The sequence below is a fragment of the Aphelocoma coerulescens genome, chromosome 1A (genome assembly GCF_041296385.1).
Source record: "Aphelocoma coerulescens isolate FSJ_1873_10779 chromosome 1A, UR_Acoe_1.0, whole genome shotgun sequence".
Classification (NCBI taxonomy): domain Eukaryota; kingdom Metazoa; phylum Chordata; class Aves; order Passeriformes; family Corvidae; genus Aphelocoma; species Aphelocoma coerulescens.
The window spans coordinates 70,900,744-70,915,904 of record NC_091014.1 but is presented as its reverse complement, the minus strand read 5'-3'; the positions used below and the strand labels follow the sequence as shown (position 1 = coordinate 70,915,904).

At 40.2% G+C, this 15,161-nt stretch overlaps 1 protein-coding gene across 6 annotated transcripts in view; it reads left to right on the top strand.

Annotated features, from left to right (window-relative positions):
• Positions 1-15,161, top strand: part of FBLN1 (fibulin 1) — a 78,094-nt gene that overhangs the window by 50,565 nt on the left and 12,368 nt on the right. For 5 of the 6 annotated variants that reach the window (XM_069003463.1, XM_069003464.1, XM_069003459.1 and 2 more), the window contains 2 exons: positions 6,053-6,195; positions 8,046-8,177. In XM_069003463.1, the coding sequence (XP_068859564.1) occupies positions 6,053-6,195; positions 8,046-8,177 (275 nt within the window). Of the gene's footprint in view, positions 1-1,303; positions 1,750-6,052; positions 6,196-8,045; positions 8,178-15,161 lie in introns of those variants that run through there. The other variant, XM_069003460.1, reaches the window with a different exon arrangement.

The following is a 15,161-nucleotide window of genomic DNA, read 5'->3' as shown; positions in this document are numbered from 1 at the left end:
AAATCGTGCTTTTGTGCTGGAGCATTTCTTGGTAAAGAAACATTGTTTAGTTTCCAAACTTCAACCTATGGACCAAATACTGCTTGGAGTGGAGAGACTTTTGCACACAATTTAATTGATTTTTAGTTTTGCACGAGGCAAGTTTGGAGCTAAATGCTCAAGCTGATCATAACGAAATTTTGCAAAGTTATCATCCAGCTGAGATCATCATTGTCTACCTTTACTTCCACATACCTGCCTGAAAGGATGTTTGGATACCTCTGTGGTGACTTGGGCATATCTTTAATCTGAAATACATACGAACTTACCCAGTTTGCAGTCCTTTACACACTTCTCAAACCCACCAGGTACCATGACTTGTCAGATCTTCATTAATTTGCTGGCAAACTGTAACACTGTTTAACAGCAGTGACTTGGATGTCCATAGCTGTCTACCATATTTTTCTGGACAAAGATCACTTCTCTTAGGAACAAAACCCATGAAGATTGTGACTGCTAGTGTAGAGGTTTGTTATTCCCTGCCAGCCTGTATGGGTGATCTCTTGCTAGTGCTCTGGATTTTCACTGGGACACAGTGCTAAGGGAATGAAAGAGCAGAAGGCAAATTCCTCTCTCACCAGAATCATTCCCATGACTTAGGACTATGTAAGAGGGGACTGAATGTGTAGGACACATGCTGGAGGCACCAGGCCATTGGATCTTGTTTTCAGGGCTTGCCTAGATGGGTGTTAGACTGACTCAGGTTGGTTCTCCTGATAGTACAGAGGAATACTGTGCTGTATCAGCAGGAAAAGGTCTGTCTTCAGAGACCAACTCCTTGGAAATTCATGGTTTTCAGAATACTTTACTCAGTCTAAAAATACAGCCAGACATCCCAAGTAGGACACAGACAACTCCCTAACCACTTAGAATCTCTTTCTTTACTGAACATACGTCCAACCAGCAAAAGAATAAAACTTGGAGGGGAAAAAAGTGCCAGTGTTTTCCCTAGGAGAGCTTGGCTGATGTAAATGCAAATAAACCCTCACCCCTGCTGAGGTGCCAGACTTGATCCATCTGTGCGTGCAGAGCAAGGGCAACACTTCTGACAATGGCAACGCTTCTCCCAAACTCCAGCTGCAGGCAAATTCATCCTTATTGAATACATGTCCATTTGCAATATGAGTGAGGTGCCAGGCTGAAGAATGGATACAGGATGCAAGTCAGCCTATCTTTTCCCACCCCCACTGCCCTTGCTCTCCCCTCCCACTTGCTAAATGTGCACTAATCTTCCTCTTGTCTTGTGTTCTCACTTTTCTTGCAGTCGCTGTGAGCGCTTGCCTTGTAATGAAAATAAGGAGTGCCAGAGCCTGCCTCTGAGAATAACCTACTATCACCTCTCTTTTCCTACCAACATTCAAGTACCCACCGACATTTTCCGCATGGGTCCTTCTAATGCTGTCCCTGGGGATAAAATTCAGCTGTCCATCATCAGCGGGAACCAGGAGGGGTTTTTCACCACAAAAAAAGTGAACAACCACAGTGGCCTTGTGGTCATGCAGCGTCAAATCACAGAGCCCAGAGATCTTCTCCTGACAATTCAAATGCAACTTTCCCGCCATGGAACTGTCAACACATCTATTGCCAAACTTTTTATCTTTGTCTCTGCACAGCTTTGATCCCTAATTTACAGTCATCATTGGCTACTCTTTTCCTTCCAAGAGTAGCTTTTTTACCCCAATTTTAATAAAGTTTCAGTTCGTCTGTTGCATGCTGCACTTGCATTTTATTTGCCATCATCGTTACAGTTTTCCACTTTCTCCTGTAACTGAACATCTTAATTCATGGAGATTATTCTGTGTACTCTGCATCATTATACAAAGCAGAAGTTGGTGTCTAAGAGTTCATTAGCTGAACATACTGAGGACTGAAAGCTATAAATTCACTTCACACAGTAGGGGAGTCGTGATCGTACACAGTTACATATGTTTAGGTCTAAATTTTCCTAAGGAGATAGGTACATATTTTGAGCTGTCTCAACTGAGACATCTCTAGAAAATTTCATCGCTTATGGGGCAAATTTTCTGAAAATCTGGTAAAAGGGCATAACTTGGACCCTTAGGACCCCTGAGGTGCCCCAGCATGTCAGTATAAAACTGTGCAGCCAGATTCTCAAGCTGTCCTATTTATGGTTGCTCTGTTGTATCCTGTGAGCTAATGCTGATTTCACCAGGGACAGATCCCAGTTCTAAATTCTAAGGATTGTACAAAAGCTAATCTCCTCTAAAGAATATTTATTTGAGAGATATTTCATCTTTTTTTCTGTGGAATTTTTGCTGAATGGAAAAACTAATGACAGCAGAACAGCAATCAACTTCATAACAGCATTCAGCTAATAGCAGAGAGCTCCTTTCTGTTTCACAGGCTATACCTTGAAATGTTACCATCTATAGGAACATTTGAAAAAGGTATTTGATTTGTCTCATAACACTTTTGTCCCTCCAGCTTTCATATCAAAGCTGATAAATTTTGAACATTAAAGACTTTACCCACAACCACCATCAAAACAAACCATAGATGCCCTGAAAAGTCGGTCAGAATTCCAATATCCAAATCTTTCTTCCTTTATTTTGCCTTTCTTTGTTTACCTCTAGGCAGTCAAGAATAATGTAGACAATAAAACTGGAATTTCTTTGGAATTCTTTTTTTTTTTTTTTTTCTGAGCTGGAAGAGGATTTAATTACAACAAATTAATGTTCAACACCACCCTGGGCTCAGTTATCTGCTGCTCATTACACAGGCAGAACAGTCATTCTGTAGAAGAACAGGGAATATTCCATGTGAATGCACCTATAGAAAAAATACCTCACAATGTAAGTGCTGACAGCACAGTCAGGGTACAAGGGTAGAAAGTGGGAACCTTCTAAACCAAGATCACAAGCCTTAATCACCTGAGCACAAGGAATTACTCCATTAGCTGGAAGCTGCAGGCTCTCAACTCATCATCAGCCAACGCCTGGATCAGGGCATGATCGCAGCACTCTGCCAGAGAATTACATGTTCCCCAAGGCAAAGTGTATCCCAGCTGGCTGACAGGAGTTCAAGTCTCATAAGGAATGCCAGTGTTTAATAAGCCTGTTGACACATCCTTATAAAAGCTGCCAGAAGTTGCCAGTGGAGTCCCAGGTTTAAATACTGAGAACATGAGCCCATGCTACTTGAGGTGATGGGGTTTATTACTGCTGCAGAAGATGCTTATATGTAAATGCCCTCTGGCTAACAGTTCATCATGAGGCCATAATGAAGTAGGATAAATATTCAAAAATAAACTTCATTTTTGCAAACATTAATATATTTTTTTTTTGGCAGAAAAAGAAGAGGGTTTGAGAACTTGGCCCTCAGTGTTGTAAAATGCTACCACATTAATTGTATTTAGCAAGGAATTCAAGAGCACAGAGCTCACATTCCCCTGTGTTAAATGCTTGAATGCTGCAGTGTCACTGGGACTTTCAGGAGCACATATGTAATTACATAGTGCTATTTATATTTTCCAAATGAAAATGAAATCACAGCTCCCAGTCCAAAGAACTTACTCACTGAATCTAACAGAGAATATGAAAAGGAATTGTACCAGGACCCTAGAAGAAAGAAAAAATTACACTTAGGAAATAATCAGAGCAACTGAGCTGTTTCTTTACTTTCTTCTCTTTAAATGAAAATGCCTAGAGGAAAGATCAGCTCCAAACCTGTAATTCGTGCTAGAGGCAGAAAACTTGAAGGAAAGGTTCAAATAAAAAAATTCTCAGCACCGTGGAAGAAACTTTTGTCAGTCACAGTCCCCATCGTAGGAGAACATGAGCAAAAAGAAAAATTATCAGCTAATCAGAAGATGAAATGCAAAGGTGATGTGTAAGGACAAAATTATAAAGTATTATGAGAACAGAGCATATAATTTATAGCACATATCAGGATTTCAAATAGATGTTAGTTGTGAAAGAAGTTATTCCAGTTTGGAGATGAAGTAGTGAGAGAACAAAGTGTTATCGACTGCACTTTGGATATGCTGGCATGAGGCAATTAGCAGGGATAGTAAAAGAAAGGAGATCAGAGAGTGAGTATAATGAAAAAACAAATTCCAGTTTAGCACTGTGGACAGAGCATGCAAAAAAAAATAAAAAGGTTAGTGGGATTTGTAAGAGGAGAGACAAAAGGTGCAAAGAAATAGAGTGGATACAGACATCTTTCACACATGTGGTTATGAGCTGGATGGATCTAGAAACTCAGTTTTGATGAGAACACAATTCACTTGTGACCATTGAGATCCTCTGATCTGTACCGAAGTCATGTCACAAGGCTTTGTTTCACAGGTGAGAATCATGAATACACATCTTACTTAGGACTTCATCTTACACAAAATTATGGCTTTATTGGCTAAGAATTTCAGAAATATTTGTATTTGCCTTTTGTTCCAGCTGAAGTTGAGAGTAAAGCTCCCTTTTATTCCCAGGAAGAAGCAAAAGCCAACCACTACTGAATGCCTGAGACATTCCCACCACAATGTTTTTTGCATACAAATTCTATTATCTAAATACAGCTACAGAAATGTAGGACGTTCTATGTATTCTAACAGTACTTCATCAGTAATAGTGTCCCAAAATAAGTCATGCAAGCTACTGTTCATAAGTGAGGTGTATAGGAAATGACAAGATTTTGTACACAGATAATGGCAGGAAGTAAAAGGTCTCTTCTGGCCTGTATCTCCTGGCCAGTGTCAAAGCATCGAGTACAGGGTGTGAATACCAGGCTCAGCTGGTGTTTATTAACTCAGCTCTATTGCCTCCCCGTGGACTGTGCCAGTTCACATCTGTTGAAGCATGTGTTCCTTGATGTTGATTTGTGTTTTCCCCTTATTTTAGCTTCATACAGTATCAACATGTTTGGCTTAATTTTCTTTGATGAGCAGAGGTAGAGAGCATGTAATAAGATGTTACTGATATATTGATTATTAATATAATCATATAACCATAAACACCTGAAAAAAGATGGTTTGGACTGGAATCACACATTTGAAAAGAGCAAGAACTGTTTGTTTTTAGAGGTATATAAGAAACTGAATCTTTCCCTTTTTTGTTTCCCTTTAACTCAGTAAATTTTTCTCACTTTTAATCTTTTAATTCCTCCCCCTCTGACACTGCAGTATTTTCTTTTTCCACTTAGAAATATGTAGAAATGGGCAGGTCAAAGTTGACATGATTTGTGGGGCTTAGTCACATTTTAAGTCCTAGCACAGCTCTTTCATCTCTCATGAACACAGAGTGCACATTGTGTGAAATTCTTGAACTGTAAGTGACTTTAAATTCACTCTAGTGGACAAGGGTGAGAAGTCATTTAACTTTTAATAGACTTTCAAGGCCGAATGAGCAGCTGGTTGAGATGGAATATGAAATGACCCTTACCATTTCCCCAAACTCAGAATTCAACCTTTGAGGTTTTAAATAATGTGGTTAACGTTTTTCCTCCTGTTGTTTCTATTCCTCTCTGTTTTCTCAGTTCTCTCAGATGGAAAGGGAGGGTATGAAGAAAAGACTTTAAAAAGGCTCTTCTGGCCCTTGCTACACTGAAAATCATGAAAGTTGGCCCTTTACATATTTATGCCAGATTTTTCTAAAATGGAAACAATTCTGTCTGCTTTATATGACTGAGTAAAAAAGGCTTGTGCAAGTAAATGTGGCTCCACTGAAATTGCTGAGACCAGGCCAGCTGAGGGTATGGGTCTCATTGTTTGGTCCTGTTTGTCCTTGGAAAGGGACATTGCATGGCATCTTGGGCACTACAGTTCTCCTTGTTTTCACATGCCTGGCTTGAAAAACTGGGTTTGAGGGGGTTTTGACTGCAAGTCTGAGCCAAACCAAGTTCTTCAGGGGTCATAAAGTTCTGATGATATGCATTTGTCTAAGTTTGTGAGATGAAGAATCAACGCTTATATCAACTACAGTTTCTAGCTCCCTAGATTGCAAAACACAAAGTATTTAATATTCAGTCTATATATGAATCTCTTTTTGGTTTCTCTTAGTGTCAGACTAGAAAAGACAGATACCATCCGTTGCATTAAGTCTTGTCGACCAAATGATGTCAGCTGTCTGCTGGATCCAGTCCACACAATTTCCCACACTGTCATTTCACTGCCCACGTTCAGAGAATTTACAAGACCCGAAGGTAAGTGGTTTGTTCCTTGTTCCATTTAATAGACTACAACATATAAAACCTCCACCGGAAATCCTTGCCTAAAGCCAGACTCGCTACCGGTGCAGTAAATGTTTGTACAGCTCCAAATTATAGGGTACTATTCATTTAATTAAAACCTTGGATATCCAGGAGTTTTAATTTTATGGAGAAAAGAAAATAATTCTGATCTCTAACTCATACCGCTTCCCAGTCTAAGGAAATACTGACTCTGAATTCCCACGTACCACATTTACTCACACAATAGCCATATGCCCCATGACATTTTTTCTTCCCTTGTTTGTAGGTTTTGCTGTAGAAACAAGGTACTCAATATATTTCTCTCATCTGTCTGTGACCAGTTGTTTGCAACTGACAGGTGACTTGTTCCAAGAATAAAAACCTTACATGGAGACATTAATCACAAAATAAATTATATTGAGTATATGATCTGTGACTGGCTGATTTTTGACCTATGAACAAAGTGTTGTTTGTTATAGATTAAAGGAAGAGAGATTTCAAAGACAGGGCAGAAAGTTTTTAAGACAAGAATTTCAAAAAGCACCCAAGTGGGTGGCTGTCCTCTGCAGTATTTGAGAATTTGTAAGTCCTGGAGTTTCATAAGGATCACACTCACTTTCTCAGTTCACATAAAAACGAAAAACTTACAGATCAAGAGCCAGTTTTTGCTCCTTGCCATTTGTATGAATTGTCCGGCAATGCATCCATCAGTGGGATGACTGCCTGCAGCCCTACTGCTCTCAGCACCTTACTGAGTGGCACAGACACAGAGAGAAGGGCATGGAGATAAAAAGGTTATTTTGTAGGGGTTTCTAAAGGCCCTAAATCCTCATTTCTGATGTACCTACAGTCTCAGACTTGCTGTTTCAGAAAATTGTCCTAAATGAAAGCCAAAGCTGATTCTTCCCCTCTGCGCCAGGCTGGAGTGGGGAAAGAGACATCCCAGTCCTTGCCCGGACAGGAACAATTTAACCACGGATGTAGAGCTCCTGTAGGTTCTGTCAGGCCTGTTTCAGGCCTTGGCTGGCCCTGCTTCACCAGGAATGGAGAAATGCCCCATGGCCACTTCTGCTCCCATACACACCCCTTCAGCTTCACCAGGTGTACTGGCAGCAGAGCTAAGGATTTGGCCCAGGATGCTTCCCAAACCTCATCAGTCCATCCTCGTGTTTTAATAAAAAGAGATGAGACCTAGTGATCTGAGATTACTGAAGCCCAGAAGACGTAAACTGTAATTCAGTGCATGGCCTCAGGTGAATTCTTACAGCTCCAAGCCTAGTTTCATCATCTGTAGAGTGAGGATAATAATGAGAGTAATAATACCTCCATCCCTCACAAGGGACTTGAAAATAATCTCACTTTTATTTTTAAACCTAAACACCGCCTCCAGTACTCCAAAGGACTTGTTAATTTGTAATGGCAATACTTTGTGTAACTGCCTAGGGGAATCAGAGTGGAGAGGTTTATCTGTTTGGTCCCTTCCTTAGCCCAGCCTGTGGATCCTTGATGTTGTCCTCTTTGCGTACATGCTGGAAATCTGATTGGCTTTTTAAGAGCAGTCTTTTTGGATTTTAAAAGTAAGAGTGTTTTGGCTTCAGGGTGCTTGGATGGTGGAAATAGGAGGAGAAAATAAATCTATCCAAATCCTCGCTTCCCTTAGATCTTCTGCCTTTCCATTTTAAAGGAAAAACTGGGAGTGGTAAAGGATGGGAATGTCCTCCACCAACTTTGAGGACAAGACGTTTTGGACCAAACTCTGTTGGATTCTTCAGTAATGTTTTCAGATTCTTGTCAGTGCATTCTGTGATACTCTTTACTTGCAGAGATTATTTTTCTTCGTGCCATCACACCTACATATCCGGCCAACCAGGCAGATATCATATTTGACATTACAGAAGGAAATTTAAGAGACTCCTTTGATATCATCAAGCGTTACATGGATGGTATGACAGTGGGTGAGTAGTGTTTTCTGCCTACTTTCTTCTCTCAACTATACTGTAGGATAAGGTCAAAGAAATTAACTCAAGTAATTAATTCCTACCTTGCTTTTCAAGACAGTGTTGATTTCATATTCTTCAGTCCAAAATGTGTAATTTGAATTAATATCACAGATAATTTTTTATTCAAAATACCAGAGGCCTATTCTTTGCTTTTGAGAAGTATTTTAACTTTTTTTCAGAACTGGCTCTAACTAAAAATGCAAATGGCTTAGTTTTGAAATTATGAGGGACCTAATGTAACCAGGAGCAGTTGGCAAATAATGTTAAGGTGGAGGGCAGGAGCAGGTTTTAGCTGATGTGCTGTTCTGCCCAATGGGAGCTGCTCGGGCGGTGGCAGGGGAATACACTGGGATTCTTATGCCAGGTATTAAAAAGCAGTATTTCATTGCTCTTTATTAATGTTTATTTATGAAAATAAAGGACCACTGTTCCCAGTGAATATTTGTGCTTTGGTATGTGAATGTGCAGATTCTGCTCAGGTTCATACATGCGCTTCAGCAGGACTTGTCTGGAGGAAAAGAAAAATCACTGCAGCTTTCATATGGAAGGTTGTGACAAAGCCCTATTTCATGTGGTCTGAAGGTGGCACTGGTGCATTTCAGAAGCAGGATAGCATAGCGTCAGCTCTGCAAAGGTTTTATGGACTGTAGATAAAAATCCTAAAGTCATTAGGTTTCTATTTCTTTCTTGATCAAACAGAAGTATACATGTGAATGCTGAGAAAAAGGGAGAGTCTGTTAAAACAGGATGATAAGATTACAGATTTCAGGTATTGGAGCAATTCTTTAGCAGAGTATAAATGTTATCAGATCCCACAGGAGTTACAGTAGTTTGCTTTTCGTGCCGTGTGCTTCTTTTTGTCGGAAATAAGAAAGAAGGATGTGTTTGGAAATTTGACTGGCCAAGGTATTTGCCTGAGGGAAGTGTTTCCATTTTGAAGAAGAAGACTGTGTATCAGTGGTATTTTACTTGTTTAACTGGATTATTTTCCTCACTTTGTAAAGAAAGAAAGGATGTTCTTATACACTGAATTGAGAAAATATGATACTTGCCCAAGTATATTCCCAGGTCTTTGAAAGAATTGGGCAACTCTTTCTTCACCTCAGTTCCCCCTGTGCAACATGGAGATGATAAAACATGCCTACTACTGTCTTAATTAATTCTTGTGTGTAAGACTCTTAATTAATTCCTCTATGTAGAAGTACTTTGAGATTAATGAATGGAAGCTGCAAAGAAAACTGCCTACAGCAGAATTTGAAAAGGAAAATCAAAACAACTCCCCAGCTGATATTACCTGGAGGGGCAGAGGTTCAGGACAGCACATTGTATGCGTGATATTAGGATTGCAAATAATTCTGACAGCAGCAGTTCTGCTGCTCTCATCATAATATAATTTTTATTATTAATAATAATCAGAATGTTAGGTGTTTCCTTAAAAAGTGCTGGGAAGTTTTCAAGACAAATAAGGTGGGATCCTAGTCCATGAGAGTTCACAAAGTGAGTCCCTTTTGTAAAGAAAGTGATGGGTTTGTGTAAGGGAGGAAAACCATGAAGGGCACAGACAGTATCAGAAAGCTTTAGTGGTTATCCCACTAAGGTACAAGGATGTCAGAATTGTGGGGAACATAGCAACTCTAGCAGAGCAAATGCCCAGCTAGGCCAGTAACAGCAGGGTTTTCAGGAATCTTTCTGCAATTAAAATGTTCCAACTTGTTGCAAACAGCAATTTATGCGCTTCTGGGAGAGCACACCTGGACCGTCATGCTCGATGACCCCATATGCCTCTGTGATCCATGTTGCGTATTTTTTGATCTTTTCTTTTACTACATACTTTTTAATGTCTTTTTGCTGCCTATATAGAAACAATACATTTATTTTGATAATAAATCATAAATGCATTGGTAAAAGGAACAAGAAGCATGTTTCATTCTGTTGTACTATTTCAGGAGAAATGACCAGAATATCAAAGCTATCTTGTCTGCTAAAGGAAATTATATTACCAGATATCTTTTTTTTACAAGACTAATTTTCTCTACAAGAGAAAAGATTGAAAATTTCTACAGTAAGCTTTTTGTTGGTTGTTTTTTTTTTCTGTTAAAGAAAAGACACAGACTAGTTCAGAGCGTGATGAAATGCATAAGACCATATGGAAAAAATCAGGAAAATAATTACTAGAATTACTGAAAGACCTCAGTGTAATAAACCTTGACTCAATATCAGACTAGAGGAAGCCAATGAAGGAATTCAAAGAAAGGGAGGAGCACTGGGAAAAGAGGGGGAGAAAGGACAGACTTTCCTGAAGATGAAAATGCACTTGCCAGAAGACCCTCATTAGTGACACAGTTTTTGCTAGGTTGTCACAAACAAGGAGAGACATGATGCCTTATGAAGGACCTGCATGTCGCCTGTGCTTGTGTGAATGCAAAAGAACAAGATGCTCTCAAAAGTGCAACAGGGGGAAAAAAACGTGAAAAGATATAGTTCTTTTGGGAAAGGTTTAAAGAGAGGGAGGAGCTGTTAGAGGTGAAGTTACAGAGGAAAAGTGGAGGCTTCAACACTGAGAGAGAATTTTGAGCTGAAAAGATTCAGGTTACCAGTTTCAGCCATTATTCCTTTAAGCTGACGCTGAGACTTCAGGGAGATGTTAGGGAAGCTGAGTTATGGAGAATGGCTGCTCAGGCTGGTTTGTGCCTGATGAGAGAGATTGCAGCTGAGGTCGTCGGAGGAGATAAGTGTGAAGGAGCAGGTTGTGAGGGGGATAAAAGAAGAAAATAGAAGCAGAGGAAAGCCCTGCCCCAGGGAATGTTACAAAAAGAGAACACAGTCTCCCAAAGGATATGTAGAAGAAGCAGGCCCGAAGGGAGGTGAAGAAAAGGCAAGGACAGTATTGCAAAATCAAGGAAAGAAAACATATCAAACAGGAATCAATGATCAGCACTACCAGATATGGAGGAGCCAAAAGAGCAAAGAACAAACTCCAAAAGTAGCTCTGCTGACCTACAGAAAGTATCTTCCAGTGGAAGAGGAGGAATGAAATCCAGACTCCTGAAGAGGCAGTGTGTAGAATTCATGCAATCTGATGAAAAAGAATTGTATAAAAAGTTGCTTCTGATATTTGTACCCTGTTGTATTAAAAAGAGATGCAAATCCCCATTCTTTCCTGGATCAGGAAGTGCTGTAGACTTCTTGTTTCCTGGTTTGGGTACAGGCCAAGGTGGCAACGAGTCCAAATGATACTGTTAACAACCTCACATCACTTGCTAGCATGGGTAGGGGAAAAACAGAAGTGCAGACCCATCCAGGCTTGGTTTTTTTTAAAGCTTTTATAGACTGTTCACTGCATTCCTCCTTTAACCACCTGTCAGTGAAAAATGAAGAATGCATTTTCAACCTGTGCAAAAATGTCCTATCAGTGCCTAAGGTATTATCAGTTGCTATAAACCACTTTCCCCTTCAGCTATGCATTCATTTTTTGAAACAGTAATCCCACCTTGTAGTCTGGTAAACTTCAGGAAGGTTTTAAAATTTCATAATACATCTAAAAGTAGTTTTGATAGGCTGAAATCTTCCATATTGCATTTGGTAATAACCTAAGCCTGTATTCTTACCTATAAAGCAGAATGGTGGTATTCTTCTGGAAAACATATTTTCTAGCCAATATAGCTATAAAAAGTTACCATAGAGTTTCTCTGGGGGGTTGTGCTGGTGCTTGAATGCATTTGTATCTACACTAGTATGTACTACTGCTCTCCATTGTTATTTGCAAGGCTTACACTGTCTCTGTCCTGAATTTCCAACCTCCTTTATGTGGGTGACAGTTCATGATGTTACCTTTGAAGCATTACAGAAAGTGTCTCAACTACTGATAGCACTATGCTGGATTTATCACTAGTCTAATTTCTACTGTGGTATCATGACTGTTTAGTGTGTTCCAGAGTCTGAGGAGAAACTTGTCAAAAATGACCAAGAAGAAAAACAAAACCAGGTACCATGAGCAAGTGTTCTTGTGAGATCCCATTAGTTGGGGGCAGAAGAAGGAGACTGGAGGTTTGTTTAACTTTTGTGACACCTGTCCTTAGCACAGGGGTAGTAGTTCTGTATCTTGTAAGTAGTTTGGCCGTTCGCAGTGTGGCAAAGTCTTTCTATAGTCCTTCATGCAAATGTTTGTATGGTCTGACATTAAATTCAGTCATTGGTCTGCAAAAGATTTGGTTTTGAACTTTGTCCTTGGACCCACTCTCCATTGCCAAGCAAGTACCTTCACATTTCCCTCAGCTTCTTTCTCCTTTGTTGCTCCAGACTCTTTATCTTTGGGCCAGAGACTGGCTGGCTCTTACTATGCATACGTTTTGGTGTTCAGGAAAATAAGATTCCCAGACTGATGTGGGCTTCCTGGCACAGCTGGTGCTGAAAGCAACAGTTCACCTACATCTGGGTGAGGTTTCTGTGAGGCAGGGGAGGTGTAGGCAGAACCAGGCCATCCAGGTGAACTCTGCTGTGTGCAGGGGCAAGGAGAGAGAACACTTGTTATCTCCCCATGTGGATAACTCTTACTAGAAAGTAAGCAGCAACAGGAACATTTTGTAGTGATTATAATGTCATTACTGTGAAACAACAATGATGTCTGACCATACAAAACTGGTGCTGGCCAATCATTACCAGCAAGCTCATGGAGCAGGACACAATTCAGTAGGTTTTTCAACAGGCTTTTGCAGCTGTACATTGAAAAAGACACAGTCCCTTTCAGTATCTTCTAGTTTCATCCGTAGGCTTGCCTGTCTCACAAGAGGAGCTCCTCAGAAAAGAATATTTTGTGAGTTTTTCTCTATGCCAGGTTGCCCTGTTGAAATTAGTAGTTATGCATTTGAGATGAGGGTGCCCAAAAGCCATTTGGTAAACGGGATTCTAGATTTACTGCCTAAACCTGCCCTTTCAGGATGCTGCTGACTGCACTGCTCAGTAGTCAAATCACTCAACACCCTCCCTCCCCTCCAGAAAAATTTGAGGCTGGAGAGCTCTTCTGGGGGCAAAGGAGCACCTTGAGCAAGAGGCAAATTTTTTTTCATATCTGAGAAATGCTGAAGATGCTTTTCTGTTGAGAATGATTCTCGATCTCGAGTGGAACAACGTTCCTAATGCCAAATTTCACTCTAGCACATTGCAAGTATCTGGTTAATCCAACCTTCCTCCTTGATCTATGTTCATGTCACCTCTCAGGTGGCACAAGGTATTACAAAACCATTCATACAGACCATTTTTGGTTATAGTTTCCATAAGGCCCAGCAGGCTGATAAATTATACTGCAGCTCTGATGAAGTTTTGTGAACTGTGATGTGAAGTATAAAACCTGACACCTTGGGAAAGAAATGGACTGAGGGACAGCAAAGGGCACCAAAGTCCTTGGTTCAGATTTCATAGCATGCATTTTCTGGTATTCATGTTAAACAGTGGGCTGAGATATTGCATAAATGAATAAATAAAGCCAGATTTGAAATCCAGTACACCAAGAAACATACTATAGCAATTCCTCAGAGAGATGTCTGTGTGAATCCAGCTTTCTGAGGTGCTCTGCCCCAGTTGAAAGTAGTCAAAGACCTCCTTTTATGATGACTCCAAGGGTGAAATATATGTGCAATTGATTAATGACTAGACATGACGCTCAGTGCTCTGGTTTAGCTGACACAGCGGTGTTTGGTCGAAGGTTGGACTCAATGATCTTGAAAATCTTTTCCAGTCTTAATGATTCTGTGATTCAGCTGCTTCTGCTGCTGTATCCGAGTCTGTGTGTTGATAGCAACCATCTTATTCCTGCAGCAGCACCTACACACCCTACAAAAATGGAAAAGGAAGATAAGACCCAAGGTGTATCGTAAATCTTTCCCAGTATGATACGCAGATGCCTGGCTCACTTAAAAACAGCCCTATCTTAGCTTTTGTTTTTAAAGGGGCCAAATGTGGTGAAGTGACCCCTTATTTCAGTCCTTGAGAACTGGTCAGGAATTGATGCACATTAAAGTACAGGAAGCCTCCCTTGTCACAGTTCTGCAAACAGGAACAGCAGAGCTGGTGCCTCTAGGTGATGACTGAGCACTCTATAAGGGTTCCTGTGCCAAAGCCTCAGGATTAGGTACTTTTTCTTCCATGGTAAATCAAATCACAGAGCCATATCCTGTTGTGTGCCGTAATTGTGGCTCTTTGCCAAGAAATGCTTTTATCACAAGGGTTGCAATAATTAATTGCCCAGGTGTTGTGGATCCAAGTGCGGCTGAATGGGAATAATGCAATTGTGAGACAGGTGGGGTGAACACAGCCACTCTCACTAAATGGAGACATTGCATGTCTGTGATGATGCACATGAAGGCCCCTGTAAATAACATATTGGGAATAAAGTATCAGGGGGCTGATAGATGTGATTTTTCACATTTTGGGCATTCATCCCTGAAGTTTTTCCACCTGTTTTTGTAATATGTAAGGGTCTTCTAACACACAGAGCACCTCATATTCTTAAAGTGGAACAGGAAAGATTAAAAAATATATGATGGAAACTATTTTTTAATGAGGTTACTTCAAGTATAGTTACTGCATTTTAGGCATGAGTGATTTCACAGCATTGTCAACATTGAAACCCTTTGCGAGGTTTGGCTGGAAGGCAAACCAGACATCTAAAAGCACTTCGAGTTTGCCAAACCAGGATAAGAGCACATCTCTCTGAAGTTATTTAGTATCCTTAATAAAGATCACAGTATTTGTAAACTAGCCAAACCTCAGTAAAATCAAAGATTGTTTTTAATTCTTTTATAATACCAAAGCTCCATATGGTCCAGTATGACAGATAATAGCTTTGAAAATATTCACCATTTGTTTCTGGCCCAAAAACGTACTAATATGACACCTCTTTATGGACTCTTTATTTGATGCATTTCAGCAATCAAAGCTTTC